The sequence below is a fragment of the Xenopus laevis genome, chromosome 4L, assembly GCF_017654675.1.
Source record: "Xenopus laevis strain J_2021 chromosome 4L, Xenopus_laevis_v10.1, whole genome shotgun sequence".
NCBI lineage: Eukaryota > Metazoa > Chordata > Amphibia > Anura > Pipidae > Xenopus > Xenopus laevis.
Genome location: NC_054377.1, coordinates 30256231 through 30283851, shown reverse-complemented (window position 1 = coordinate 30283851; position 27621 = coordinate 30256231). Strand labels below are relative to the sequence as shown.

Here is a 27621-nt window from a genome sequence, read left to right as displayed (position 1 = left end):
CTTTAAACTAGAGGAAAGGAACTTTTATTTGAAACAACTTAGGCGGTTTTTCACAGTGAGGACAGTGAGGTTGTGGAATGCACTGCCGGAGGATATTGTGATGGCTGATTCTGTTAATGCCTTTAAGAGGGGCTTGGATGATTCCTTGGGAAAGCATAATATCATAGGCAGTTGTGATACTAAAATTACTAAAAATGTGTATAGATAATGGTATATATATAGTTTCAGTGTGTGTGTAGCTATGTGCACTGGGTTTCATTTGGAGGTGTTGACCTTGATGGACATTGGTCTTTTTTCAACCCAACTTAACTATGTAGCTATGTAACAGGACTCTGGAACCATTCAAGTGGTTGATGATGCCACATCCCTTTTACAGGAAAAGTGCAATATCAGTGGAGCTCATTTATAAACACTGGGCAAATTTGCAAATGGACAGTAACCCATAGCAACCAATCAGTGGCTTTTTTCAGCCAGATGCAGGTTGGACAACAAAAGCAAACATTTGATTGGTTGCCATGGGTTATTGAAGTATAATTTTGACTGCCACAGAGTTTATATTGTTACAAGTGTTACAGGCTAAAGATTAAAATCATATATTCACTGTGTTAGAAATCTTAAAGGGCTAGAATTGCCAGAATGAAAGCACCCAAAGAACATGTGCGTATTGTGTTCACTATGTACTGTATGTGCTCTAGTATGTGCAATTGACAAAAGGCCAAATACATTAAAGCTGATAAACATACTGTAGTAAAAAAACAGGGCTTCTACTTCAAAGAAACACACATATGCACACATATGATTTCTACAGGACAAAAATTCAACTTATGTTGAAATCTATAATTTACTGGTGTTACTGGTCCTTTAAAACAGGCTGCTGACTGGCAGTAAATATCGTTATTACTTCCTAAAAAATTTCCCTGAACATCGCAACAATGTGGTTTTACACCTCTTTTCATTTTGAGCTGCGTAATGTGGTTTCAGTTCTTCAGTTGGTAAAGGGTCTGTTTGCAAACAAGGACAGCCGTTGTTCATCACTCATAAATAGTATTTACTTACCAGTGATTTTGTGTTGCTTGGATCAAAAAAGGTCAGTGCAATTTTATTCATTCTGGATATTTAAAAATAAGAATAATGACGGGGAATAAAAATTTATTCTTGTGTCACTTTTTAAACATGTTTTTAAATATGCTTATATATATATCTGCGGTAGATCACTTGCCACTAAAACTCTTGGTAGAAAAATTTGTGAACTACGACTTCATTTTAGACATAGTAAACTGAGCTCATTAAAAAACTGTGAATAACAGTGACGCTGTAAATACGGAGATAAGGCAAGTAAAGTAATAAATATAAGAATTAGTCAGACAGAAAAATACTGGTTAGACACTTATAGCATATGTATTACAGATATTTTCCCCTTTTATTTATCACCTTTTTAAATTGACTTTATGGGGGTTATTTACTAAAATCCGAATTTATCTCATATTTTAAGAAAAAAAACCATAACACTCAGATTTTATCTTATTTATTAATAAAAAAACCCTCAAGTTAATAGGAACGTGGAAAAACTAGATAAAACCGCGGAAAATTTTCTGCCCTTTTCCCGAATTGCTCGAGTTTTTCTGGCTTTTTGCACGAGAATTGCTTTATATTTTTGGCCTTTTTGCCCAAAATCCCAGAAAAAGTCGTATTTTCAGCTCAAACCAGCGCAGACCACAAACGCTTCAAATTGAGATAGGTGCCTCTGCCATTGATTTATACAGGACCTCGGCAGGTCTGAGATGGTATTTTTGGTATTACGATCCAAATTATGGAAAGATCCCTTATCTGGAAAACCCCGGATAATAGCTCCTGTACCTGCTTATGTTCTTGCTTCATATGTATCCTTCACTAAGTTTCGCTAAGTTTCGTGAAGCAGCTAAATAATATAATATGTATGCAGGTCCAGGATACCTGCACCAAGTTCAGACTGAACTTCAAAATAGGCCATGACATTTGAAGTACAGCCTGCTTGAAAGTTTGTGAATCCTTTATAATTTTCTATATTTTTATATGAAGGTAACTGAAAACATCGTCTCTGATTTTCAGACAATTCCTAAAAGTAGATGAAGAAAACCTAGACCTGTCACCCAGACATAAAAAGCTGTATAATGAAAGTCCTTTTCAAATTAAACATGAAATCCAAATTCTATTTTCATTAAAGCATTCATAGCTGTTGTAAACACATTTAAAAATCTCAACTGTCAATCAAATATTGCCTGCCCCTCTTCTATGCCTTAGGCATAGAGGTGGAGCAGGCAGTTACTTTAATTTCCCATTCAGCATTTCCTAGTCACTGCTCTCCCCACATTCCACCCATTCTGTTAACCATTTGATTGTGAAGCCAGTGCATGTGGATGGACATCAGGTCCCCCATTCTGGTGCACAAACAAGATTCTGAGATGATGCAAGGCTTGCCTTAATAAGTGTCCACAAAATGGCTCCTACCTACTTCCTATAATTAGGACATCCCAGACTGAAGGAAACAAAATTCAAATAATTTATAAAGTGTAATTAAATTAAATTTTGCTTGACTAATGTGATAAAATAGGATTTGGAATTTTTTGGGGGTGACGGGTCCCCTTTAAACAAAAATTATTATTTTTTGGTCATGTATTTATTTACATTGTAACATAGTAATATAGTAAGTAAGGTTGAAAAAAGACACACATCCATCAAGTTCAACCTTTTTTTTTATTTTTTTATATCTGCCTAATTACCAGTTGATCCAGAGGAAGGCAAAAAACCCATCTGAAGCCTCACCAATTTGCCTCAGAGGGGGAAAAAATTACTTCCTGACTCCAAAATGGCAATCGGACTAGCCCCTGGATCAACTTGTACTATGAGCTATCTCCCATAACCCAGTATTCCCTCACTTGCTAAAAAGCCATCCAACCCCTTCTTAAAGCTATCTAATGTATCAGCCTGTACAACTGATTCAGGTAGAGCAGGGATCCCCAACCTTTTTAACCAGTGAGCCACATTCAAATGCAAAAAGAGTTGGGGAGCAACACAAGCATGAAAAAGTCCCTTGGGGTGCCAAATAAGGGCAATTATTGGCTATTTGGTAGCCCCTGTGTGGACTGGCAGCCTACAAGAGGTTTTGCTTGGCACTTTACTTCGTTTTTATGCCATTAAAACTTGCTTTCAAGCTTGGAATTCAAAAAAAGGCATCTGCTTTGAGGACCCCGAGAGCAACATCCAAGGGGTTGGAGAGCAACATGTTGCTCACGAGCTACTGGTTGGGGATCACTGAGGTAGAGAATTCCACATCTTCACAGCTCTCACTGTAAAAAACTCCTTCCGAATATTTAGGCGGAACCTCTTTTCTTCTAATTGGAATGGGTGACCTCGTGTCAGCTGTAAAGACCTACTGGTAACTTAAGCATTAGAGAGATTATTATATGATCCCCTTATATATTTATACATAGTTATCATATCACCCCTTAAGAGCCTCTTCTCCAGCGTGAACATCCCCAATTTGGTCAGTCTGGGTTTTTCAGTCAATAATCAGATGTAAAAGAGAGACCCTGTTTTATGTAAAGGGATCCAGCAAAGCCTTATCACACATACAACACTTTTGTGGATGTGTATCATTGCTTGAACAAAGGAGGTGTCTGAGGACCTCAGAAAAAGAGTTGCTGATGGCCATAAAGCTGAAAATGGTTACAAGACTATTTCTAAAGAGTTTGGACTCCACCAATCAACACTCAGATTGTGAACAAATGAAGGAAATTCAAGACCATTGTTACCCTAATAGTCCTTGAGGTTACAAGGAACCCAGGGTAAGCGATTGAAGGCCTATCTCACATTGGGGAATGCTGATGTTCATGAGTCCCCCATCAGGAGAGCACTGAACAACAATGGTGTGTATGGCAGGATAGCAAGATTAAAGCCACTGCTCTCCCCCAAAACTATTGCTGACAATCTACATATTGCTAAAGATCATGTGGACAATCCAGAAGGATACTGGAAGAATGTTTTGTGGAAGGATGAAGCCAAAATATAACTTTTTGGCTTACCTGTAAGTGAGGAGCGTTACATTAGGATAAAGAAAAACACTGCATTCCAGCAGAAAAACTTTATCCCATCTGTGAAACGTGGTGGGAGTGTTCTGGTTCGAGCCGGTTTGAGGCCACACACAGATACGATATGTATGTCAATAAATAGTAGCTCTCTAAAGCATATTTTTGCTGCCCCTCTGGCATCTGCCAGAAACTACAGATTCACTCAGAGCCTGACACTTTTTCTCCAGATTAGTTTTAAGGGGTTATGTAATAAAAGACACTAAGTTTGCCCAGGAGCAGTAACCCATAGCATCCAATCAGCAGGTAGAATTTACCAGTCACCTGTTTAAAAGCAAACAGCTTATTGGTTGCTGTGGGTTACTGCTCCTGGGCAAACTTAGTGTGTTTTATTACATTTGGGGGGTTAGTGTTTTATTTATTGTTGTTATTTTTATCATATCAGATCTATATAATTGATCCCACAACTAAACGCCTTTCTAGCAAGAAAATATCCCAAATCCCTTTCCATCTGTGATCCCTACAATTGATTCCTTTCATATCCTTTCTATAAAAATGAAAGCAATTCTTCATTTATTATGAGAGAACATAACATAGGGGTCCGTTTACTAAAGTGCGTTAAAAATATTCGCACAATATATAGACAGAATTTTCGCCAAATATGTTATCGCCAGTTTACTAACCTGCGGTAAATATAAATTTGCGAATTTTCTTGCGCAAGAATAATTGTTCGCCAGTTATCGCATTTGCTGAAAATAACGCTACGTACACATTAACGCATGGTTTACTAAACAGCGAAATGTGCTAAAGACAAAATTAACGCCAGAATATTCGCAAACTTTTACCGCCACATATGAAGTGGCGTAAAAGTATTTTTTCTGCCAGAAAATTCTCAAGGGGCAGGAAATATCCCATAATAATGTTTTTTTTTTACCCATCATTCTTTGCTGACAGGAGAGAGATCTGTAGCTATTGCTGACAGGATGTTTTGGCTTCTGCTTCTATCTGGTGCAACAGCAGCAGTTTCAGCTCAGAGTCGTATTATTGGCAGTGGCATCACAGTCCAAGGATTCGTCAGCCTCTACACTTTTTGGTTTCATTGGGATTGGCTACATTAAACTGTGCATTTCTATGAAGCAAAGAGATTGACTGGTATCATTTCCTATGATTCTATTGGCAGAAGAGTTTATATGATGCAGACATGTTTGATTGGTATTACTCTGGTGATGTTGTTGGATGGTATAATCATCAGTCAATAAAGTTTATAAGTTTTGAAGATGCATTTCTGGCCATAAATGTCACAGTAAAAATTGCCATAATAACCGCCATAAAACAAGACTATTTTATAGCATAAATATTCGCAAAAACGTAATTTTTCGCCAGAAAATTCGCAACTCGCTAAAATTACCGCTAACGTAAGCTGGTTCCTTAACGTAGTTACCGCAAGTGATCGCAATGACTTCTGAGCGCATCGCTGTTTAGTAAACTTAGTCGCTGCGAATATTCTGGCGTAAAAATATTCTCAGCGATAACATGCGGAAACTTAAAGTCAGATTTACCGCACTTTAGTAAACGGACCCCATAGTCTCTTAATCTGGAGTTTATTATATGTCAGACACCTATCAATTAACAATCTTTAAGAAATTGTATCTGTATGGATGTGACTACTCAGGTATTTAGGAAACCTATCTGTCCAAGACGTTACCTCTTATTGTTTTTAAGCACACTTGTGATTAGTGTCAAGGGTGCCCACAGTTCTTCTGGTTTAATTTTTTCACTCATTTCAGTTACTCTGAACAGAAATCAGTAAATCAGTAATTCCTTCACCACTGATGTAAATGTTGCTTTATCTGTAAAGTCGTAGAACAACAACAACGAACTATAAGTGCAGTGTGGGTACCACAATTCGATATGTTGGTGTATATGTGGGGGCAGATGGGCTGGGGTGTCCTCCAACAATTAAACATATATACACACAAAGATTGGGACTATAAATCCCCACCCATGTGGCCCCCAACACTCAATTATATATAAATACTTCAAATGTATAAAAGGCAATATTTATTAGTCAACACTATGCCATAATCTCCAAATAAAAACAGTTAAAACCAAACTAAGCAGCGCTGCATGTACAAAGGGATCCCTTGTAAGTATTATAGATATAACCCAGCATGGGTAATAATTAAATATTGTGGTGAAAAAGTGGCGTATCTGAAGCCACCTATAGTTTGTGGCCAAACTTAATGTTAACAAGTATAACTTGACTTTTACGGTCAATTACAATAGGGAGAGGCTTGAATTCCTAGATATTGAACTGCGAAAGGACCAACAAGGCCTTTTGACCACTACTCTATTTCGCAAACAAACCGCAAGTAATAGCTTCCTCCATGCCAAATCCATGCATCCTCCAGGATGCATAAAAGGCATTCCCAAGGGACAATATTTAAGATTGAGAAGAATATGCTCTTCTGAGGAGGAGTACAAACGGGAAGCTTACAAACTCTATCAGAGATTCAAGGCTAGAGGTTACAAAACAAGATGCCTCCGTAGAGCTTATCAAGGAGCTCTGGCCACCAATAGGGAAGATCTGCTTTATAATGTTCATAGGCAAAGAAATGTACTTGCGAAACCAGCAAACCAGGAACATACGAGATTAATTCTGACCTTTAACAGCAATGACAGGGATGTGAGATCCGTTATTCATAAACATTGGGATATATTGACCGGGGATCCGGTCTTAGGATCCCTGGTTTCCCCACACCCCCTAATCACATATAAAAGGAACACAAGTATTGGGGACCTTCTAACACATAGCCACTTTCGGAAGGGATCCAAAAGGACCTGTTGTAAGAACCCAGGCACCTTTAGATGTGGAGCCTGTGAACAGTGTCAATTTTTAAAAATGTCAAATACCTTTGGAAACGAGCAGACTAATTTTGACATGTATCATTACATATCATGTACCACTACATTTGTAATATACTTATTTACCTGCCATTGTGGTAGCATGTATGTGGGGAAAACAATCAGGATGCTAAAGAGACGTATCTATGAACACATACGGGACATAAAAAACTGTAACCTACTGTCCAGTATCGCCAAGCACATACATTGCTCACATGGCGGCCGATACTCAGGCTGCTCGTTCCAGGGCATTGATCGCTTACATGGAGACATAAGGGGAGGTGATTTGGAAAATAGATTACTCCAATTGGAGACTTCTTGGATCTTTAGACTTAATACTTATAAGTCAGAATTTGGACTTAATGGACATCTAAATTTTCAGGCATTTATTCACAAATAATTCAATAACGCATTAAGGCAATGTCGAACTCACTACGGGTTGACTAAGCCTGTGATGCCTCTAATTAACAAAACCTCCCCTTCTCTCCCTCTGTATGTGTCAAAATTTGTTCCTCTAAATACGGAATCTTGCATCAATTTTGTTAATTAATTTTTTATTTTAGTTTATTTTCTTTTTATTTGGTTTTCTTTTACTTTTTGTTTCCTTTCTTTTTCTTTTTTTTCTTCTTTTGCTTTTGCCCCTTTTGGTCTACATTTAGTGTGTATTGATTATATTCCATAATCTTGGGGTGAAATTCCCCATTACTAAATTACTATATTGAATTTGCTCTAATTTTATAGATCAAGTCTATTGTTTACTTGACCTTTAATGGTACACTTTCACCACTATGTCTGGTTTTCTGAGGTGCCCATAAAGCATGATAGGGCTGTTCTATGAAATACTATTCATTAGTATCATGTTACACTGATAACCCAGCATTGATTCCCATATATGTGGAATTTACAACACTGTATAGAGAAACTGTTCAAAGATAACAATTGGCAACATAAGTTGCGGAATCTCAATTGCTGGGCGTATGCAACTTTATTGCCCATTAGATACAATGAATCCGGAACAGCGTTTGGGGCATCTGAAACTTCATGGTCACATGACCTTCCTTTTAAAATGCACATCACTTCCGGCTCTTCGACCTCTTGACAAAGCCACGCTTGTGGCGAAACGGCTGTTGAGGTGCAGCGCGCGCTATACAAGTGGGGATCCCCCTATACAGGTCCACAAGTGCCAGGACTGCCGCACACTGCTCATCACGGAACCGGAACGAAGACGCTGCCACACGTCTTTCTATGGATTCACAGTCATTCATGGACTTCCGCATGGTCGGTAATATACTTTATCTTGGTTGAGCGGGGCTGCTCTGGGAAACATCCATACTTGTAGGACACCCCACGAAGGCGTCCTTTTGGTCATCCCATTTATTGTGTACCCACCCACAGGGTTTGGCCGCACGGCAGGCGCTTATAATCCCTCCTCACCCTTGAACATGGAACGGGGTTATTATCAAGAGGAAACCTACCCTAAAGGGGTGCTTTATTGATACTTATTGACTCTGGCACTTTGACACCTGGGATATTCCAGTATTCATAATTCGGTTATAATTAACCGTATACCAGCAACGGATAATTTGGAACTTTCGCTATAGGTGGCTTCAGATACGCCACTTTTTCACCACAATATTTAATTATTACCCATGCTGGGTTATATCTATAATACTTACAAGGGATCCCTTTGTACATGCAGCGCTGCTTAGTTTGGTTTTAACTGTTTTTATTTGGAGATTATGGCATAGTGTTGACTAATAAATATTGCCTTTTATACATTTGAAGTATTTATATATAATTGAGTGTTGGGGGCCACATGGGTGGGGATTTATAGTCCCAATCTTTGTGTGTATATATTATCTGTAAAGTCTTCATTCATCTTAGTCATAGAGTATTGGAGGAAGGATAGAATAGCTACAAGCATCTATCAAGTCTTAGTAATTTTGTACTAATTATATACCAAAAGTAGAAAACTGCTATTCTGTGTTGCACAGTAAAACAAGCAATTTCACTGTTTTTCAGTATCAGAAAACATGGAAAACGCTACAGCAATTTGTGAGTATGCTAATTAGATACATTTCACTAAATCTAGGATTTCTTTTGCTGTGTACTATTACTGAAATAATCATGTCCTTCACCTTTCCCCTTATTGCAATCTGTATCTCTGCATTCACATTTGTGTCAAAGTTGGTTATTTTTGAAAGACAATTTTATTACATTGTCTCATGAAAAGAGACAGCATGTGATACTGAAGTGAAACTTTGTTATTTTAAAAAAATGGTGCAGACTTTTTTTTTGGTTTGTAAAGTCTATTATTTCCATAGGATAAGCTTATATTAAATAAAACATATTAAATATGATATGATGCCTTTAATAAAAGCAGAGCTTACTTTCAATTAACATAGACACCTCTGTTATATAACAGAAAGAGAAAGAGGTGAAAAACGCCTTAGAGCTGCCTAGTTTTGTCTGTTGAGTCCATAAAAGCTGTTTTCATGGGATCCAAATTGCCAAACAGTGATATATAGTGAAAGTACCTCTCCGACAATTCATTGGAGTTCTTTGTACAACTTAAAGGACAACTATATCCCCAAACAATGTAGGTCTCTATACAAATATACTGCATAAAACAGTTCATATTTAAAACCCTGCTTCATGTAAATAAACATTTTCATAATAATATACTTTTTTAGTAGTATGTGCCATTGGGGAATCCTAAAAAGAAAATTGCCATTTTAAAAAATAAGGGCCGCCCTGGGATCCTAGTATTCACAGTGCACACAATCAAACAAACACACCGTACATGTTAGGTAACATGAGCCAATCAACAGACAGTTTTCTGTCTTTTGCTTTCACACTTCTTCCTGTTACAGTCAGAGCTGTAGTATTTCTGGTCAGGTGACCATCACGAAATGGTGGGTCAAGACAAGAGATGTAGAAGGGCAATATTTACTTCTATAAATACCAGTTTGGTAAGATTCTTTAATATGAAACTTAATTTGATATTAACTATATGCTATTTTGGGGGTATAGTTTTCCTTTAACAGGAAAAACATTATATTGTTGTTGTTTTAAAATCCAAGTATATAATTAGTAAGCAGTGAAAGCTACATAGCTTAAAGAAATTTTATTTAGATGGCTTTTCATTTTCTAAAGTGTTAGTGCAATCCCTGGCTCTAATAGTCAGGCCAGAAAGTTTGGACTGTCTCAGTTTTGAACCAAAAATAGTAAAAATAAATTATGAAATTCTCTTATTTCAGGTTTCCAATGTATTTCCTTGGCGATCTGGATTGGATTAGGCATTGCTATGATTGTTATGGGTAAGTGATAAATTAACACTTGCAGTACTTACATTTATACAGATACTGTGTTAGATATAAAGCTATGGCATATTAGGCCTTTCATCAAAGCTTCATGCTGTAGTGATCATAATGCTTTTGACTTGGACTGGGTCCCAAAACACAGACATGAATTTAACTGAAAGATTGCATGTGTTATCTTTTGAGAATAGAATTCAGGGCTGAAGCTATCTGTGGAGTTCATATTGCTCTCAGAGTGAAGTGAGGCATGGAGAGCAATGGAAGCTTTCTGCTACATGGAACAACAGTTAATATTCCTAGTGTGAAAATGTCATCCAGACATAAATAGCTGAATAATAAAAGTAATTTGCAAATTAAACATGCCTTATGATTAAAATATACATACCTGTTATAAATGTATATACAAATCTGAGCTATCAATAATATTATCACTGCCCCATCTCTATGCCTAGAGCATAGAGATATGGCAGCCAATTACTTTCACTTTCTACTTTGCACTTTCTATATGTCATTGGTCTCCTCACATCCCCCCCCTCCCTTCTCACCATTGCTAATTTTGTAGCCAGTGTATGGGCATGGGCACTAGATCCCCATTCTGGCACATATGGGGTCAAACAAAACTTGCCTTATTAACAAAATGGCCGTGCCAATATGCTGTGATTGTGAATTCCAAGACTGAAGGAAACAAACTTGAAACATTTTATACAGAGTAAGTAAAGTTTATTTTATTCAACTGTCACGATAGAAAAGGTCCCCTTTAAATCCAAGCACCAGGGATGTCCAGATAGCTTTTCTTTACTTAAATATTTTTTGCCGTCACTGTGTTTATTTCTTTCAAATTTACCCCATTGTTGGAGGATAACTTCTGAAATACATATAATGCGGGATTGAAGAGATAACATCTAACTCCTATTCTGTGTTTTTTATAAGTTTATTTAAATAAAAATAGTAAAATATATGCTATTAGACTGCACCTGGCATATAGAATGCTCAATCTTAACCCAAGCTTACAGTCTGTGACATACTGATTAAGCCTCATTATCAACATTTGATAACTGACATCTAAGTGAATTTTCATAAGTGACTTTAAGAAAAAAACAAAAAAAATCTACAGGCATGAGTATTACTTCAAAAGATGAGAAAATGGTGTGGGCAAGTGAAAATAACTGGTACCTTCCTTCCAGTATTCAATGAATTAAACACAAAAAAACTTCTTTCCACTTACCAAAAAAGTATTTATTTAATGAGTTCAAAATTTTACACTAATTCACACCATATACCAACGTTTCTGAGAGGTGTGTTACTCAATCCCTGTCTGAGGTGTAAATGACCACAAGTATCCCCACATATTTTTACAAAAAGACAACTGTGTAATCCAGAGGTAGTCCAAGTGAATTAGTCCATAGATAGTCCATTAGCCTATATTCCATTTGTAGATGAACAAAATAAAACTGTGCAATTCATGTACAAAACAGCAAATTGTAAGGAGAAAAAATTAATTACCTTACGTCATTTTCTATCTTGCTAATCTATAGTAATTCTTTATTTTCCTTCTCTTTTTCTTTCCTTTATCTCTCCTGCTGCTGCTCAGTATTAATGAGTGGAATAGTAATGTATTAATTAGTATTAACCAGACAGAAGTACAGGTATGGGAATTGTTATCCGGAAACCCATTATCCAGAAAGCTCCAAATTACAGAAAGGTTGCCTCCCATAGACTCCATTATAATCAAATAATACAATTTTTTAAAAATGATTTCCTTTTTCTCTGTAATAATAAAAGAGTACCTTGTACTTGATCCAAACTAAGATATAATTAATGCTCAATGGAAACAGAATCAGCTTATTGAGTTTATTTAACATTTACATGATTTTCTAGTAGACTTAAGGAATGGAGATCCAAATTACGGAAACCGAGGCCCGAGCATTTTGGATAACTGGTCCCATACCTGTATTATCATATCACTAACCTGAAAGTGAAATTAAATAAAAATATAAAATACAGTGTACAACATAATATGTACAATGTTTATACATTAAAACATATTCTCTTTCAGTGTAGTTTCACAAGCTGGTATCTAATACTATCTATAGTACTGTTGTCTTTATGGGTTATATGTACACATATAAAATATGGAAGGTGTTCAGTCTGGCACCCTGTACAAATAAATTCCCAAAATGCCAGCCCTGATCATGCTATAAAAACAATTATGGGTCGATTCCTTATTGATAATGATGTTTGGTAGGGGGTGTCTTCAATAAGCCCATTTTAACATGTCATTGATATTGAGTCAATAACAGGTTGATTTTGTGTGTAATAAGCTAACCAGAATATCCCATTTACTAGCTAAGCAAACTATATCCCTGTTTTATTTTAGTTCAATAAGAGAAGTAAAGCAGCTGGGAGTTCCAAGTGTGGAGGAGTGTAACCATTATTAAATGATTTAATGTATATACTTTAAGTTGTCATTATAGAAGATTAGTTGGATATGAGGTTTCCAGCTAAATTGTTCAAAGGCCAACTTAAACTACAAACTTACATAGTCTATGTATCAACAAATACAGCAGCCATAATGCATAACAGTCTCTGCTCTCCGAATCCTCTGAACCTTGCAGTGTTTCAGTTGGTTTGCATCGCATCACATGTCTGGTACCTGCTTGGTTGACGTAGTTTGCCATCAGCCCAAGCACAAGTGTTGACCAAAACATCATTACATGCTCAGCAAGCAATCAGAGGGTATCAGCCATAGGGCTGATTTAACGTCTGAACTTGGTGCAGTAGACATATGGCACTCAAATTGCTACTGAGAACGTTAGCTTAGTTTCCATAGTGTTGCCATTTAGGTGTTGCAGTTAGCCATCGGCACAACCCGTTAGACAAAAAAATTACAGACTGCTGATCCACAGTGTATGGCACTGTACTGTAATCTGTACAGAGAGTGTACAAATGCCCATACACTGTAGTGTATAGAGTATAATTTAGCTTGACAGCACCCAAGCTAAATGCATCTTCTGATATATAAGCTGAGAGCCGAACTTTTTTCAGATTTTCATTGTGATTTAGATTGATATCATAGTGTAGCTGTACTGTTTTTCTTTGTTCTTTTACAAACTGGGAAAGTTTGCCATCATAGCATCACTTTGATGATGGAGTAGAAACCCATTGCAGTCAATCAGCCATTCGCTATAATATAGGTAGATAGGTTTCCAAGTGAATCTGTTTACAAAATTTGGCTTATATTAATATTTAACCGTTAAGTCAATTATTGAATGAAATTGGGAAATGGTCACCCATTGACAGGCTCCACAGACAGGCGTGTTGCTTAGCCAATGAAAATTTTAGCCCAGCCTGATCACTTTCTGAACAGATATTTATGGTGATTGTCTGTGTTGCATACATAGGACCATTATCATCTAAGTCCATTTGGATAAAATCATTGCATTTGCAAATAAATGCATAGATGTCTGGATATTTTAACTGTGAAGTGCACTATAACTGAACAACGAAAGCTACATTTTCATAATCTTAGTTCTAAGGGCTGCTTATCCAGTGTCAAATACCTATATTTTTGACATTTCCATCCCTAGTGTCTTTGCAAATAACTGTATTATTTCACTAATTCTTGTACATAGAATACCAAACCGTGTGACTTTACTGGAATGTGTTAAAAGTCCTCTCTTTATTTAAAGTTTTAAAAATGGCTTGTAATGGGTAACCAGGGCTCACACCATATATGTAGTCTTGGCTGGAGATTTCCAAAGGCTAAAAAAAAAATTTCTCTTTTTTCACAGGAACTGCCCACAAAGATAACTGTGCTATCCAGCCTTATATACCCATATTTCTCTCGGTGACTGGAGCCATACATCTTATTTCTTTCTTTACAGTCCTTATGAGACTGGTGTGTGAGACCTTCAGCTCTATTGTAGAAAGTATTATAGGAACATTTAGCTTTGGGTGGTTTATTACAGGTAAGTAGACTACATTAAAAGAAGAATTTTACACTTTGCTTAACTGTCATGTGCTGTGCAGAACTGGCCAAGTAAAATGTTCTTTCAGTTGTAGCTGTATTTCTCAAAACCTGCTCTCTTCCAATCTAAAATGAACCATGCATGTCATCATTACTTATATACCAGCACCCACCCTGACCTTCTCTGCCGTCAGAGCTTTTTAAGTCAATTACTGTAATAGATTTCACATTTTTATTAGATTTGTTTATCCCTAGTAGCTAGTTAATATCTCCTAATGCTTGATTTCCTCTTCTACTTGTCTTCGATCTCATAGAAGAGGACATATAGCAATGGGAGATGCCAAACCCACTGTGCTACTCTGCTTTTTACATTGGTACCCAATGATGCAGTTTGGGAGAGATGAGATAGGCCAATGAAGGGGGCCTAGGATTTAAACAACAATTTAGTTTTCTAACATCTCATTGGTTTATGAAATCCTTTACAGCATGTTTATGGCAGTTTTGTTGCCTAGTTGTTTTGCCTGTTCTTGTCATCTAGTTTTTGTAAATATATTATTACTATGATGAACTCTTAAATCCTTAATACCAAAATTATTTTTCAGGTAGTGTTTGGGTGTTCAGCGTGTACAATACATATGAAGGACACTGTGACAAAAACCTTTATTTATTTGCTTTTGTGATCCTAATATTGGAATATGCTGTTATGGCACTTCTCCTATGTTGCTGCTGTTGGTTTTGCTCACTTAAAACAATTTTTTATGAAAGGTAAGTTGCACTAAAATGCACTAATTACTTATAAAAATAGATAGAAAGTGGTGGTATATTGTGGGTTATATCATTTTGAAGCATTTTAAACACTGCAGTACTGGCTGCCACTCTTGACCAAGTCGACTTTGAAGTTTTGTAGACATTTTTTCAATATTGCACTGAAAAGTACTTGAGTTGCTTGTGTTTTCTGTAGACTTGCACTTTCCCACCGTGATCTAATATATCATAATAATATATATTACTAATTTATTGAATATGCGCCAAGACATTTTTATCTATACCAGTTATCATTACATTATATAAGGACCACAACTTTGGAGATCACTAGTTATCGGTTCTGTAACATCCAAATAAACCAAACACTAATAATTTAGAGAGGGAAGAGAGGACAGAGAGGGAAGTTGTTTTGATTATTTTATATGAATAAAGAGAATACTTTTACAATTGGTCTTTGTTATTTGGAAATTTTGAATTGTTGGGAGGAAGTCAGTCTATTCGTCACTTCATGAAAATGAAGTACATGGTCAATGCAGAGTTGTAGTGAGAATCCTTTCTGAACGTCCTTGGTCATCAGCAGCATAGTCCATGGGGCTGGGGACAGGCAAGACCACTTAAGGTAAGGGCCACTCCAGATTCATTTAGGTTAGTTTAGCTGTATAGGAATGGGATCTCCCATAGACTCCATTTTATCCAAATAATGCAATTTTTTAAAACTGATTTCCTTTTCCTCTGTAATAATAAACCACTACCTCTCCAAACTAAGATATAATTCATCCTTATTGGAAGCAAAACCAGCCTGTTGGGTTTATTTCATGTTTACATGATTTTCTAATAGACAAAGAGATACTGACAGAAATTACTTACAAAAACAAACTTCTCAGAAAAAAACGATAAACAGGACCTATATGTAACTTTTAATGTACATTCATATTTTAAAAAGTAGTTTATTAGTGTCAGTATCACTTTTTACTCACCCCTCCATGCAGATTCTAGCCTCGGAGTTCACTGCGCCATCTTCTTTCGGAAGTTTCGGTGCATACGCAGTTGAAGTAAATTTCCAGTTCCGGCGCAGGCGCCGAAAGTAACTAAAGTTTCCGAAACAATTTCGTGACTTGCGCAAAATGGCGTCAAGACACGAAGATTACCGGAGAATAAGAAGAAGATGGCTGCCATGAACTCCAAGGCCAGAATCTGCACGGAGTAAAAAATTAGGGGCATTTGCAGGGGGGTACAGGGAGGCTGGGGGGAGGAGGGAGGGGGGTCTACCCAGGGTAGGGGGAAGGGGTTTTTTTTATTTACAGGTTGAATTCTCCTTTAAGTATGAAGATCCAAATTACAGAAAGATCCATTATCTGGGAAATGCCAGGTCTCAAACACTCTGGATAATCTGGTGCAATGTGCTTGTACTTTTATATATCTAGCCTGGGAAATACTTGCATTTTAGGAGCTACCTAAGTCAGAATACCATTTATATACAGATTATATTATTGCTGCTTTGCTCTTAAGTGTCACTGTTTTACTGCATGAGGAAAACTTGCAAAGGGGACTAAAGCTGCTTTTATATTTGCACCTTGATCACTTACAACTCACAATATTTTTTTTTATAAATAACATTCTCTGCTTTCATTCTTATTCTAGATTTCAGTAAACATAGATATTTGGCAGAAGATACACAGCTGCACACATCTACAGTAACTACTGCAATGTGCAAATCCTTAAACAAATGACTAGGCAAATGTGTCCTTAAAGCTTTCCACACCATTTGTTTTGCCTGTATTCTTTTTGCATTGTATTTTAACTTTGTTACAATACATTTTACATTCCAAATAAAACTGTTATTTGTGAGACTGTTTTTTCTCTTGATTGAAAAAACAATATTAAAGTGTTCACAAGTGCATATCATTTATGCATTATATAGAGAATGTCTAAAGCATCTTATAGCTGCCTCTCTGGCATTTGGAAGAATCTACTGATCTGCGTGATGGAGACACTCACTTATTTTGGGTAAGTCCTGTATAAAGAGACACACGTTCCCGAAAGTGTACCTATATAAGTAATCTAAGGCAATTGAGTAGGGAGTTTAAAATAATACAGCAATGTTATACATACTATCTTGCATGCCTAGATATGATGGTTTCTAAAAACATTGATGTCTATGTTTCATCTTAACACCAGGTAGTTGCCTATAGAAGCTGTAACAGACAATGGGCCAAATTAAATTTAGTGAGAAAAGTCATCGACGAGATTCAATTTTAGATGCAATTTAATTCAGCAAAACTTATCTCACGGCTTATCATGTGAAAACTCCATTGAAGTCTATGGGGAAAAAACTGAAACTGAATTTTTGGAGAAAAGTCTTTTCTCCTCGAATTGAATCTCGTCCATGATGATAAACCATAACTTTTTCTCACTGAATTGAATCTGGTCCAATATCTCTTTAACAATCTTTGTGACACTTTTCAGCTATTGGTCTGTGTTGCTGAAAGCTATCTTTAGTACACAAATGAAATCATTTATTACCGAAGATCCTGTCTCATGGGTAAAATTACCAACATGGGCCTGGGCACAAACCATCAATGAAAAAATAGAAAAAAGGGGAGGGACTTTAAAAACAATACAAGTAAAAAATCAAAAAGAAATATATGAAGGCTTCAGTCAGTTTAAAAAAAATAATTATTCATAATAGCAAGGGGAACTCCACAAAAATATAATTTAAGCTTTTTGAAAAGTAAACATATGTCAGGAGCGCCCGTTGGTGCTCCCGTCTCCAGGGGCGCTGTGGTGCCGGTGTCTCATCGCCGGCATGATGACGTCACCCGTCCGGCGCGAAAATTTAAAGTAAAAAGACGCTGAGGTCACAGGTTCAATGTCCAAGTATAGGATTTTTTTGTGCATTCCTGGAAGCTTTATATTTTGTGTGTTATTGATTCCTGGACTTCTGACCCTGCCTGAACCTTGACTTTGCTACTATCTGCTTTCCTATTGAACTCTTGCCTGGATATTGACTAGGGATGTCGCGGACTGTTCGCCCGCGAACTAGTTCGCGCGAACATCGGGTGTTCGCATCCGCCGAATGTTCGCGAACGTCGCGCGACGTTCGCCAATTTGGGTTTGCCTTAGCTGGCGCTTATTTTTGCCCTCTCACCCCAGACCAGCAGATACATGGCAGCCAATCAGGAAGCTCTCCCTCCTGGACCACCCCCACACCCCCTGGACCACTCCCCTTCCATATATAAACTGAAGCCCTGCAGCGTTTTTTCATTCTGCCTGTGTGTGCTTGGAAGAGCTAGTGTAGGGAGAGAGCTGTTTAGTGATTTGAGGGACAGTTGATAGAAACTTTGCTGGCTAGTAATCTACTTGATACTGCTCTGTATTGTAGGGACAGAACTCTGCAGGGATTTGAGGGACATTTTAGGTTAGGTAGCTTTGCTGGCTAGTTATCTACCTTCTACTGCAGTGCTCTGTATGTAGCTGCTGTGGGCACTGCTGCTGATCTCTCATCTGCTGACTGCTGCCTGTAACCCAATAGTCCTTGTAAGGACTGCTTTTATTTTCTTTTTTGTTTTTTTACTTTGCTACTATAAGAGCCCAGTGCTATTAGTCTAGCTGTGTTGGGGAGTGGGACTGGTGTGCTGCTCCTAGTAGTTCAGCACCAACCAGAGTGATTTTTTTTTTTAATATATATATATATTTTTTATTTTACTTATCTCACTGTTCTTTAACGTGTCCAGTGCTGTTTTCTGTTCTTCATAGTAGTGCACCAATAGTAGTGCACTTGCAGGCATTATTTGCCCAGTGTGTTCTTCAAACAACTGCCAGCTAGCTGTGTGAGCTTGTTCACATTCTGTCTAAATATCAATAATAATACCGTCTCCAGAAACACCACCTGAGTGACGTTTTTCAAGCAGCAATAATATATTCCGTATCCACTGCTGTAGTGTATACGTTGCCCTTGCAGGCATTGTTTGCCCAGTCTTTAACCAAGTGCCACCTAGCTGTGTGAGCTTTTTCACATTCCGTGTCCAGAAACATCACCTGAGTGACGTAGTGTGATTTCTGCCCTTTACAGCACAAAACGCAGCGCTGTGTCAACAATGTATTTTTCAGAAACATTTTTGCCCTTGATCCCCCTCTGGCATGCCACTGTCCAGGTTGTTGCACCCTTTAAACAACTTTAAAATCATTTTTCTGGCCAGAAATGTCTTTTCTAGCTTTTAAAATTCGCCTTCCCATTGAAGTCTATGGGGTTCGCGACGTTCGCGAACCGTTCGCATTTTTGTCCGGAAGTTCGCGAACATGTTCGCGAACATTTTTTCCGACGTTCGCTACATCCCTAATATTGACTACAATTACTCCTGATCCCTATTTGTACTGCAAACTTGGACTTTAACCCCTGGGCTTCCTTCTCAGTCCGGACTTCTCCCGCTGGGAGCCAATAGGCCCCCTGACAACATAATTTCAAGCAACTTTGCACTATACATCAATTAAAAAATATGCAGGCTGTAATGATTTTTAATGGTCTCTGACAGTTCCCTAAGCCTAGCCCCCTGCTCTTCTGCTGATCTTTCTGACTACTTTGCTGAGCTGGCTGATTACTATTACTTTGTATCAGCAGCCAGCTGTCCTTAGCCTGCATCCTCCAAAGCCCACAATTCCGGGCACACGTGATTTCAATAAGTAACCAAACATCACAGTACAATGCATTTTGGGTTATGTAGTTCCTGCATGCTGTCTGTAAGCTGTGGAGAAGTTGTTACAATTTGTAACATCAGTGTTACATCCCTGCCAAGATTTCAAATGATACAGAAAGAGAAGAACTGTTAACCAGCTGGATTTCAGCATAGAAAATGGCATTTATTCATACTTTTTGAAGAAACAGGTAACTGTGGTGGGTATTTTAGGGGTTTCTGTGTTATGTGGGCCTCAAATTTTGGTTTGGAATCGAGAGTTCCCCTTTGAACTCAGATCACAGATCCACTGGTTGTCTAGTTTTTAAACAAATCCATTTTATTTCCTTCTTGCTTGGTAAAGTGAACAGGCTATCACTTCTGATGACCAGCATGACTCCTATGCATGTCACAGATAGAAAGTCTACATTTCCATCAGAATAATGTGCCACTATATCTCAACAATATGTTCACATAGAATTCTAAAAATCTGGTCTACATATAGTTTGCTGCATTTAACGTATGTGAGTAAATTATTACGTAACTAGAATTACATTTTATATATTGCCTAATGGAACAGGTCTTATTTTGCACAGTAGAAACAACTGTTTCTTCCACAGAGGTAAATAATAAAATGCAAGTTATACACTAAATTGCAGTGTGCTGAATGGGGCGTGGCTAAGCTGTTGATGGAGTAAGACTTGTCCTGGAAGAACTCCGTGCTCCCTTCAATACTCCTGACTAAAATAATAGACCGGGGTACGCTATTTGGACAACTAAAGGGGTACAATACCCCCCAACGGAGATGAGTAGAAGGCAGCAGCAACAAAAGCAAAAATTGGACGCATGGAAAGGTTTGTACGCAAGGCCGCACTTGGGCTGGAAACACCCAATATGGCACCAGAACCTGAAGCGCAAGGACAAGAAGGGCAGCCGGAAGACCTCCAACCGCAACCATCCATGCAGGACATTCTAAAGGCGGTCCAACAATGCCAACAATCCTGCCAAGCTACTACAATGGCAAAGACGGACGAATTAAAGCTAGAGTTCTCCCTGATAAAACACGTTCTGCAACGGATACGGGAGCGCACAGCTGCAGCGGGAAGCCAGAATCTCCTCGTTAGAGGATTTGTGCAATCCACTACAACAATCTATACGTGAACTACAGCAACAAGTGGAACAGTGGCGGGCGAAAGTGGATGACCTTGAAAATAGGGCGAGAAGGAGCAATATACGCTTAATTGGCCTAACGGAAAGGGAGGAAGGTGAACACCCAGAGGCCTATGTGGAAGCACTCCTTAAGGGTTGGGCTGGAGCTGAAAATCTAACCGCATCTTTCTTAACAGAGCGGGCCCACAGAATACCTGCAAAGCCTCCTATACCTGGGGCACCCCTATGACCCCGGATCACCCGGATCCACAACTGTAAGGACAGAGACATGCTTCTGATGCTAGACGTAAGAAAGGCCAGCTGCAGCACAACAACTCTAACATCTCTCTATATCCGGATTACTCGGCAGAATTGCAAAGGCAGCGAGCCAGATTCCTAGAAATAGAGAAACGTCTGCGACAAAAGGAGATTTTGTACTCGATGATGTACCCATCGCAGCTCAGAGTACAGACCACCATGGGCACCAAGTTCTTCGACTCTCCGTCGGAAGCATGCAACTGGTTGGACTCGTTGGGTCGGTAATGTATCACCCCCCCCCTAATATTTCAGTCCCATACCGTGACTGCACAGGATTTGTAAAGAAAGGAATTCAGTTATAAACATTTTTTGTTAAAACACTGCAGTATAGCCGATGCAGAAACAGTTAAATAGACTTTTTCGGGACATTTGCAACTTCATGGACAGCCCCCAGGATCTCGCGGGCACTGTGGAGGCAACACTCCAGTCAGTCACCTAACTACAGACTGAGCATCCAGGCAAAGTTGGATACGCACCATAATTCCCGGGGGGGGAGGGGGAGAAGCATCGCTTCTAACCAGCAACAGCTACCCTGGAAAATAATTTACAGGGTGTTATGGCACAGGAGTCGCCACTCAAAGCCCCCCCCCCACATTTTGGGTTAATACCCTGTGCAAGGGTTAAATTTGCCCAGATTACCATTTGGTTTTGGGAAAAGTAGCCCCAAAAGTTCTTTTGTTGGAATGAGGCCACAGGGAGGGAAGGGAAGTTGCATTATATGGTTTGATAACATGATAAATGTTTATTGTTTTATGGAAGACAACAATGATATGATGTATGCTATGGGAAACGCTAAAGGGAACGTATATATGTGCATAGAGGATAGCAGAACCGTGATATACCAGTGGGGGAAAAAGCTTGAAAACAAGTAAAAAATTGCTATGTTGGAATATTTGCATGCTATGAAAATGTACACAAATATGGTTAATATAGTAAGGAGAATGGGTGGGCAAAAAAAGAGACCTATACAATATATACAATGGCGGGTAATATAAAATGCTATCAAATCTAAAACAAAGATGGCTGAAACCAGGTTACAAAAAGAGGTAACTCTCACCGAGCGTCAAGTAACAATTAACCCCAATCCACACTCACACTTAGCATTGCAGAGAGCGCAAGGAAATACCTATTTCTTAAATACAATGTGTTTGAACAAGGAGCCAGAACAGGGAAACTGTTGGCCCACCTGGCGAAAGCAGATTCCTCTCCCCCAATTATTCCAGCAATCAGGAATGTATTAGGGGACATAATAGAAGACCCTAAGGCAGTTAGTATGATTTTTGGCATCTTCTAACAGCTATATCAATCACAAATACATTACTATAGCCAACAAATATCAGCATACCTAGAGCAGGTTCAGCTCCCTAGCTTACGATTAGAACAAAAACATAGCCTCGAGGCAGAAATTACCCCGGCAGAGATCCAGGAAGCCATTCAATCTCTCTCAAGTGGGAAGTCGCCTAGAACAGATGGACTCCCCATAGAAATATATAAAGCTTATGCTGAAACGTTAGCTTCCCAATTACTATCAGTATACAATTCAGCTTTGGCAAAAGGGGAACTCCCACCATCAATGCGAGAGGCAACAATTATTGTACTACCAAAACCTGGCAAGGATGAGCTAGAGTGTGGGTCTTACAGACCCATTTCTCTACTGAATATACTGAAATCCTTGTGAAGGTATTGGCTAGAAGGTTACATCTAGTAATATAAACACTCATTGCCCCTGACCAAACCGGTTTCATGCCCCACAAGAATACTGCAATAAATCTCAGAAGGTTATATACCAACTTGACCATTGAACATGACAATAAGGGGAACAGGGCCGTGGCGATGCTGGACATTGGCAAGGCCTGTGACACAGTAGAATGGCATTTTCTTTGGCAGGTAATGGGCAAGATGTGTTTTGGTCCTAACTTCCTGGCACTTACCCAATTACTTTACTCCAACCCAGTGGCTTCAGTAGTGGTTAATGGAATGGCTTCACCTCACTTTACACTATCACGGGGAATGAGACAGGGGTGCCCACTGTCCCCGTTCCTATTTGATATTGCTATTGAACCATTGGCAGCTATTATTATAGTAGACCCCAAAATAATTGGCTGGAAGATGGGACCTATCCAGGAGAAAATCCAGCTATACGCTGATGACTCATTGATATATGTCAGACCGAGAAAACTCTAGATAAACTGGTACTCCATCTTCAAAAATTTGGGTTTGAGGGTAAACATGTCTAAATCCACTCTCTGCCTAATAGACAACCAGGAGGAGACCATGATCCCCAATCAACACTCACTAGTTGAGGCTTCAGAATTTAAATACTTAGGAATTAAGGTATCTAGGCCAATATCTTATTTTTGTCCATTGAATATATTACCTCTGCTGGAAATGGTAGAAACTAAATTCAAACAATAGTCGTGGTTATCTCTCAGTCCACAATGGCGTATCCGTTTAATTAAAATGACAATACTACCCAAAATCTTATATATAATTACGCAAGCACCAATAGTGATCTCTAAGGCATTTTTCCAAAAGCTAGACAGGCTGATGAGTCCATTCATATGGGGGTCTGGTAGAAGTAGGCTAAAGCTAGATTCCCTTAAAAAAGCGACAGATAGAGGGGGGGCAGCCCTGCCAGACTTCGAGCTATACTATTTAGCTGCCCAACTGGCTCATGTCAAACCTTGGGCTCTTCTGGATACACAGTGCCCCTCATCCTCATTACTGATGGCGTTATATAATCAAGAGTCCACTACTACACGAGCTATTGAGACCCCTATCAGATAAGAAAAAAACTAGTTTGTGCCCTTTAATGCAACTAGCCCGTAAAGTGTGGGTGCGTGCACAAACTGTGTGCACCCATCAATCAAAACAACCAGATACACCTATATGGGATAATCAGCAACTTCAAGAGTTTACTTTGGTAACGGTGGGTCGAGCATGGGAAAGTAAAGGAATAGAAGTATTGCACCATCTGTTTTACAAAAACACTCTTAAAACGTTCGATCAGATCCAACAGGAATTTGATATCCCAGCTAATCACTGGTTGCTATACAGGCAGATCCAACATGCATATACCACTGACCCGTTTAAAATTGGGAAACCTCATTTTTGCAGAGTATTAGAATTGCAGGACAACCAGCACCTAATTTCAAATGTATATAAAGTTTTGCGATCCAGTAAATATGAAAAAACTAATGCGAGCCTATTCAGAACTTGGCAGACAGATATCCCTTCACTCACAGATGAGGATGGTTAGATGCCCTGGAGGCACCTGGATTTGTATCCCCTAATGCAAATCATAAAATGATTCAGAGGTATATCCTACACAGGGCCTATTTTACTCTGGTAAGAATATACAGAATGAACCCCCAGACCCACCCCCTTCTTGTACTAGATATAACTCGGAGTTGGGAACGTTCAAACATATGCTTTGGGATTGTAGGAAAATACAACAGTACTGGAAAGAAGTGTTTGCTACATTAACAGATGCACTGGGAATGCCTCTTGCTCCAACCCCTGAACTAGCCATATTGGGTGCTTGTGATGAATCCCAGTTCAATAAGAACTATTTAATTACTATACGCCATAGCCTATTCCAGGCACGTAAATGCCTAACCCACAAGTAGAAAAATGTAGACCCCCCCCAACCCACCAGATGTGGATGGAACAAATGCTTAATTATATTAACTGTATGTCTTACTTATATACTAAAGAAAATCCTCTAGTAAATTTTAAAAGGTTTGGGGATCGTGGCCAACTCCTTAAGTATGGTTAACAGATAGGACTAATGTGTAATAATATATATACCTATTACTGGACACTATCAATACCCACACGTGGAATACTTTTTCACCTCAGAGATGCAAAAGCTGGTTTACCATAGTCTTGTTGTTTTCCAGTCAATGCTTGTCTCTGTTTCTTTTTCCTTTTTTCTTACTTTTCTTACGACAATGTATAATTCATGTACAACTGGTGTAAAGGTGTATTGAGAAATGCTAATAGACGTAATGTAATGGAACTTATAAATATTGCAATCTCAGAAGTACATGTAATGCCTATTATTTCATCAATAAAGGTTATGATGTTAAAAAAAAATTGCAGTGTGTTGGGAGTTTCCTTAACTGTGAAGGTTATAGGGGTTTTTGTAGATAACAAGTCTTATTCTGGTCAGTGTCATTCTGTGGCCACTAAACCAAATAAAGTGCTGTCATGCATAAAAAAGGGCATTAACTCAAGGGATGAAAACATAATTATGCCTCTTTATAGGTCCCTGGTAAGGCCTCATCTGGAGTATGCAGTGCAGTTTTGGACTCCAGTCCTTAAGAGGGATATAAATGAGCTGGAGAGAGTGCAGAGACGTGCAACTAAATTGGTTAGAGGGATGGAAGACTTAAATTATGAGGGTAGATTGTCACGGTTGGGGTTGTTTTCTCTTGAAAAAAGGTGCATGCACGGGGTCATGATTACATTTTACAAGTACATTAGAGGACATTATAGACAAATAGCAGGGGACCTTTTTACCCATAACGTACCAGAGGTCATCCCTTTAGACTAGAGGAAAAGAACTTTCATTTGAAGCAGTGTAGGTGGTTCTTCACAGTGAGGACAGTGAGGTTGTGGAATGCTCTCCCGGGTGATGTTGTGATGGCTGATTCTGTTAATGATTTCTTGGACAGACATCATATCAAAGGCTACTGTGATACTAAACTCTATAGTTAGTATAGATATGGTTCTAAATAATTTATCTGAGAGTAAGGAGGGGTGTGTGTATGGATGCTGGGTTTTCATTTGGAGGGGTTGAAATTGATGGACTTTCTCTTTATTCAACCGGTTTTAAGTATGTAACTATGTGAGAAGTAAGCAGTGGCATAACTACTGGGCCCACACAGCAAATTATTTTTTCAGATCCCCAAAATGTCTAGAGGTTGACCTGGTTTACCAATATTTGTTGAAATAGTATATGAATTAGGGCCTCATGGGGCCCTTATATCTCCTAGACCTCCCTGCAGCCACAGGGTCTGCTTCCTCTGTAGTTACGCCCCTGGAGATCTCAATAGAGATCAGGCTGTGTGCAAAAATGTTGCCTAAATTTTATTTCCTTGTTATAAACTTCAAGCCTTTTCTACAGTATTATTTCTAAGGCAGGATCATTCTGGAGGATAGTGAAGTACTTTATGAAGTAGGGCTGCATCAAATCCAGCATACAGTTTGGGATTAGGCTGGGCGATTTCAAGCAGGATTCGAATTCAGGCAAATCCAAGTACCTGGCCAAACGGATTCAGAATCCTTGATATCATGTGACATTTTGCCAAACTAACAAGGAAACTGCAATATGTTTTCTTTGTAACTGTTCCTTACCCTGATTTGTATATGCATATTACTTTGTATATACATATAATTTATAAGTATGGCTCTGCTTCAGTTGGAATCAGTTTGGAATTTGATTCACAAATCCTAAAATAGTGGATTTGGTGCATTTCAAATATGAAGATACTTAAATCCTTTGGAGTACTAGTTACTACACTATACAATGCCAGAAGACAAGAAGCCTTTACACTGTGTGACCATTTCATAATTTATGAAAATGTAAGTTGCCAGGATCTGGTTCAGGTTTCAGACTTTTTCAGCTGGTTTGGATTTAGCTAAATCCAAGTGCCTTGATGAACCAAATCTTTAAAATTATTTTTTTTCTTTTTAACTGTTCCTTTCCCTAATATGCATTAGTGTTTGGATTCAGTTCAGAGTTCAATTTTAAATGAAAGATTTAGGATTCGGCCGAATCCCAAAATAGTAAATTTGGTGCATCCTCAATATGAAGATACTTCAGGGTACTACACTATATATTGCCAAAAAACAAGAAGCCTCTACAAAGAGTGACTATTTCATAATTTTGGAAAATGTAAGTTGTCAGGGTTTGGTTCGGGATTCGGCCTTTTCAGCAGAATTCAAATTCAGTCGAATCCAAGTGCCTGACTGAACTGGCTCTGAATCCTTAAAAATCATGTGACTTCACAAGGAAATTCGGATATTTTTTTCAGTTTTAACTATTCCTTACTCTAATATGCATATACATGCTTTTCCGCTTTCATTACTTACTGTGTCAGCGAACCCCCCCCCCCCCCATTCTGTTGGGGCGGGGGTCCTGTGGTGTCTGAAGGATAAACATTCTAGAGAAGGCAATGGATATCCAAAAAAAATTTCCACACAACAATTTACACGCAGCTGCAATTTTTCTCGCTCCAAATGCATTTAAGTCAATGGGAGTTTTTTCTTATTGCAACATTTTTTTCTGTGCGTCAATTTTGTTGTGGCTGATTTTTCCGCTGAAATTTTTTTCCGCAGTTATGCAAAAACATTTGCAGAGGGCGAAATGCAGAATTTCGCCACAAATCCATGGCTGGAGAAAAAAATAGTTCATCACTAATTACCAACTCAATTCCCAAACAGCCCACCCCATGCCC

The 27621-nt window shown here is 38.5% G+C and overlaps 1 protein-coding gene across 1 annotated transcript; it reads left to right on the top strand.

Moving 5' to 3' along the window:
- Positions 1 to 965: 965 nt before the first annotated feature.
- Positions 966 to 16868, top strand: LOC121402980 (transmembrane protein 272-like). The gene is made up of 6 exons (XM_041590044.1): positions 966 to 1087; positions 8991 to 9023; positions 10229 to 10288; positions 14080 to 14256; positions 14858 to 15020; positions 16662 to 16868. The coding sequence occupies exons 2-6, from the start codon at positions 9002 to 9004 to the stop codon at positions 16669 to 16671; spliced, it is 432 nt and encodes a 143-aa protein (XP_041445978.1). The 5' UTR covers positions 966 to 1087; positions 8991 to 9001; the 3' UTR covers positions 16672 to 16868.
- The last annotated feature ends 10753 nt before the right edge of the window (positions 16869 to 27621 follow it).

What these genes read in the sequence shown, in the direction of transcription:
- LOC121402980 (XM_041590044.1), top strand. Translation starts at nt 9,002, where the DNA reads ATGGAAAACGCTACAGCAATTT. An exon ending in GGAAAACGCTACAGCAATTT is followed by an intron (nt 9,024 to 10,228) that starts GTGAGTATGCTA and finishes CTCTTATTTCAG; the next exon opens with GTTTCCAATGTATTTCCTTG. An exon ending in CATTGCTATGATTGTTATGG is followed by an intron (nt 10,289 to 14,079) that starts GTAAGTGATAAA and finishes CTTTTTTCACAG; the next exon opens with GAACTGCCCACAAAGATAAC.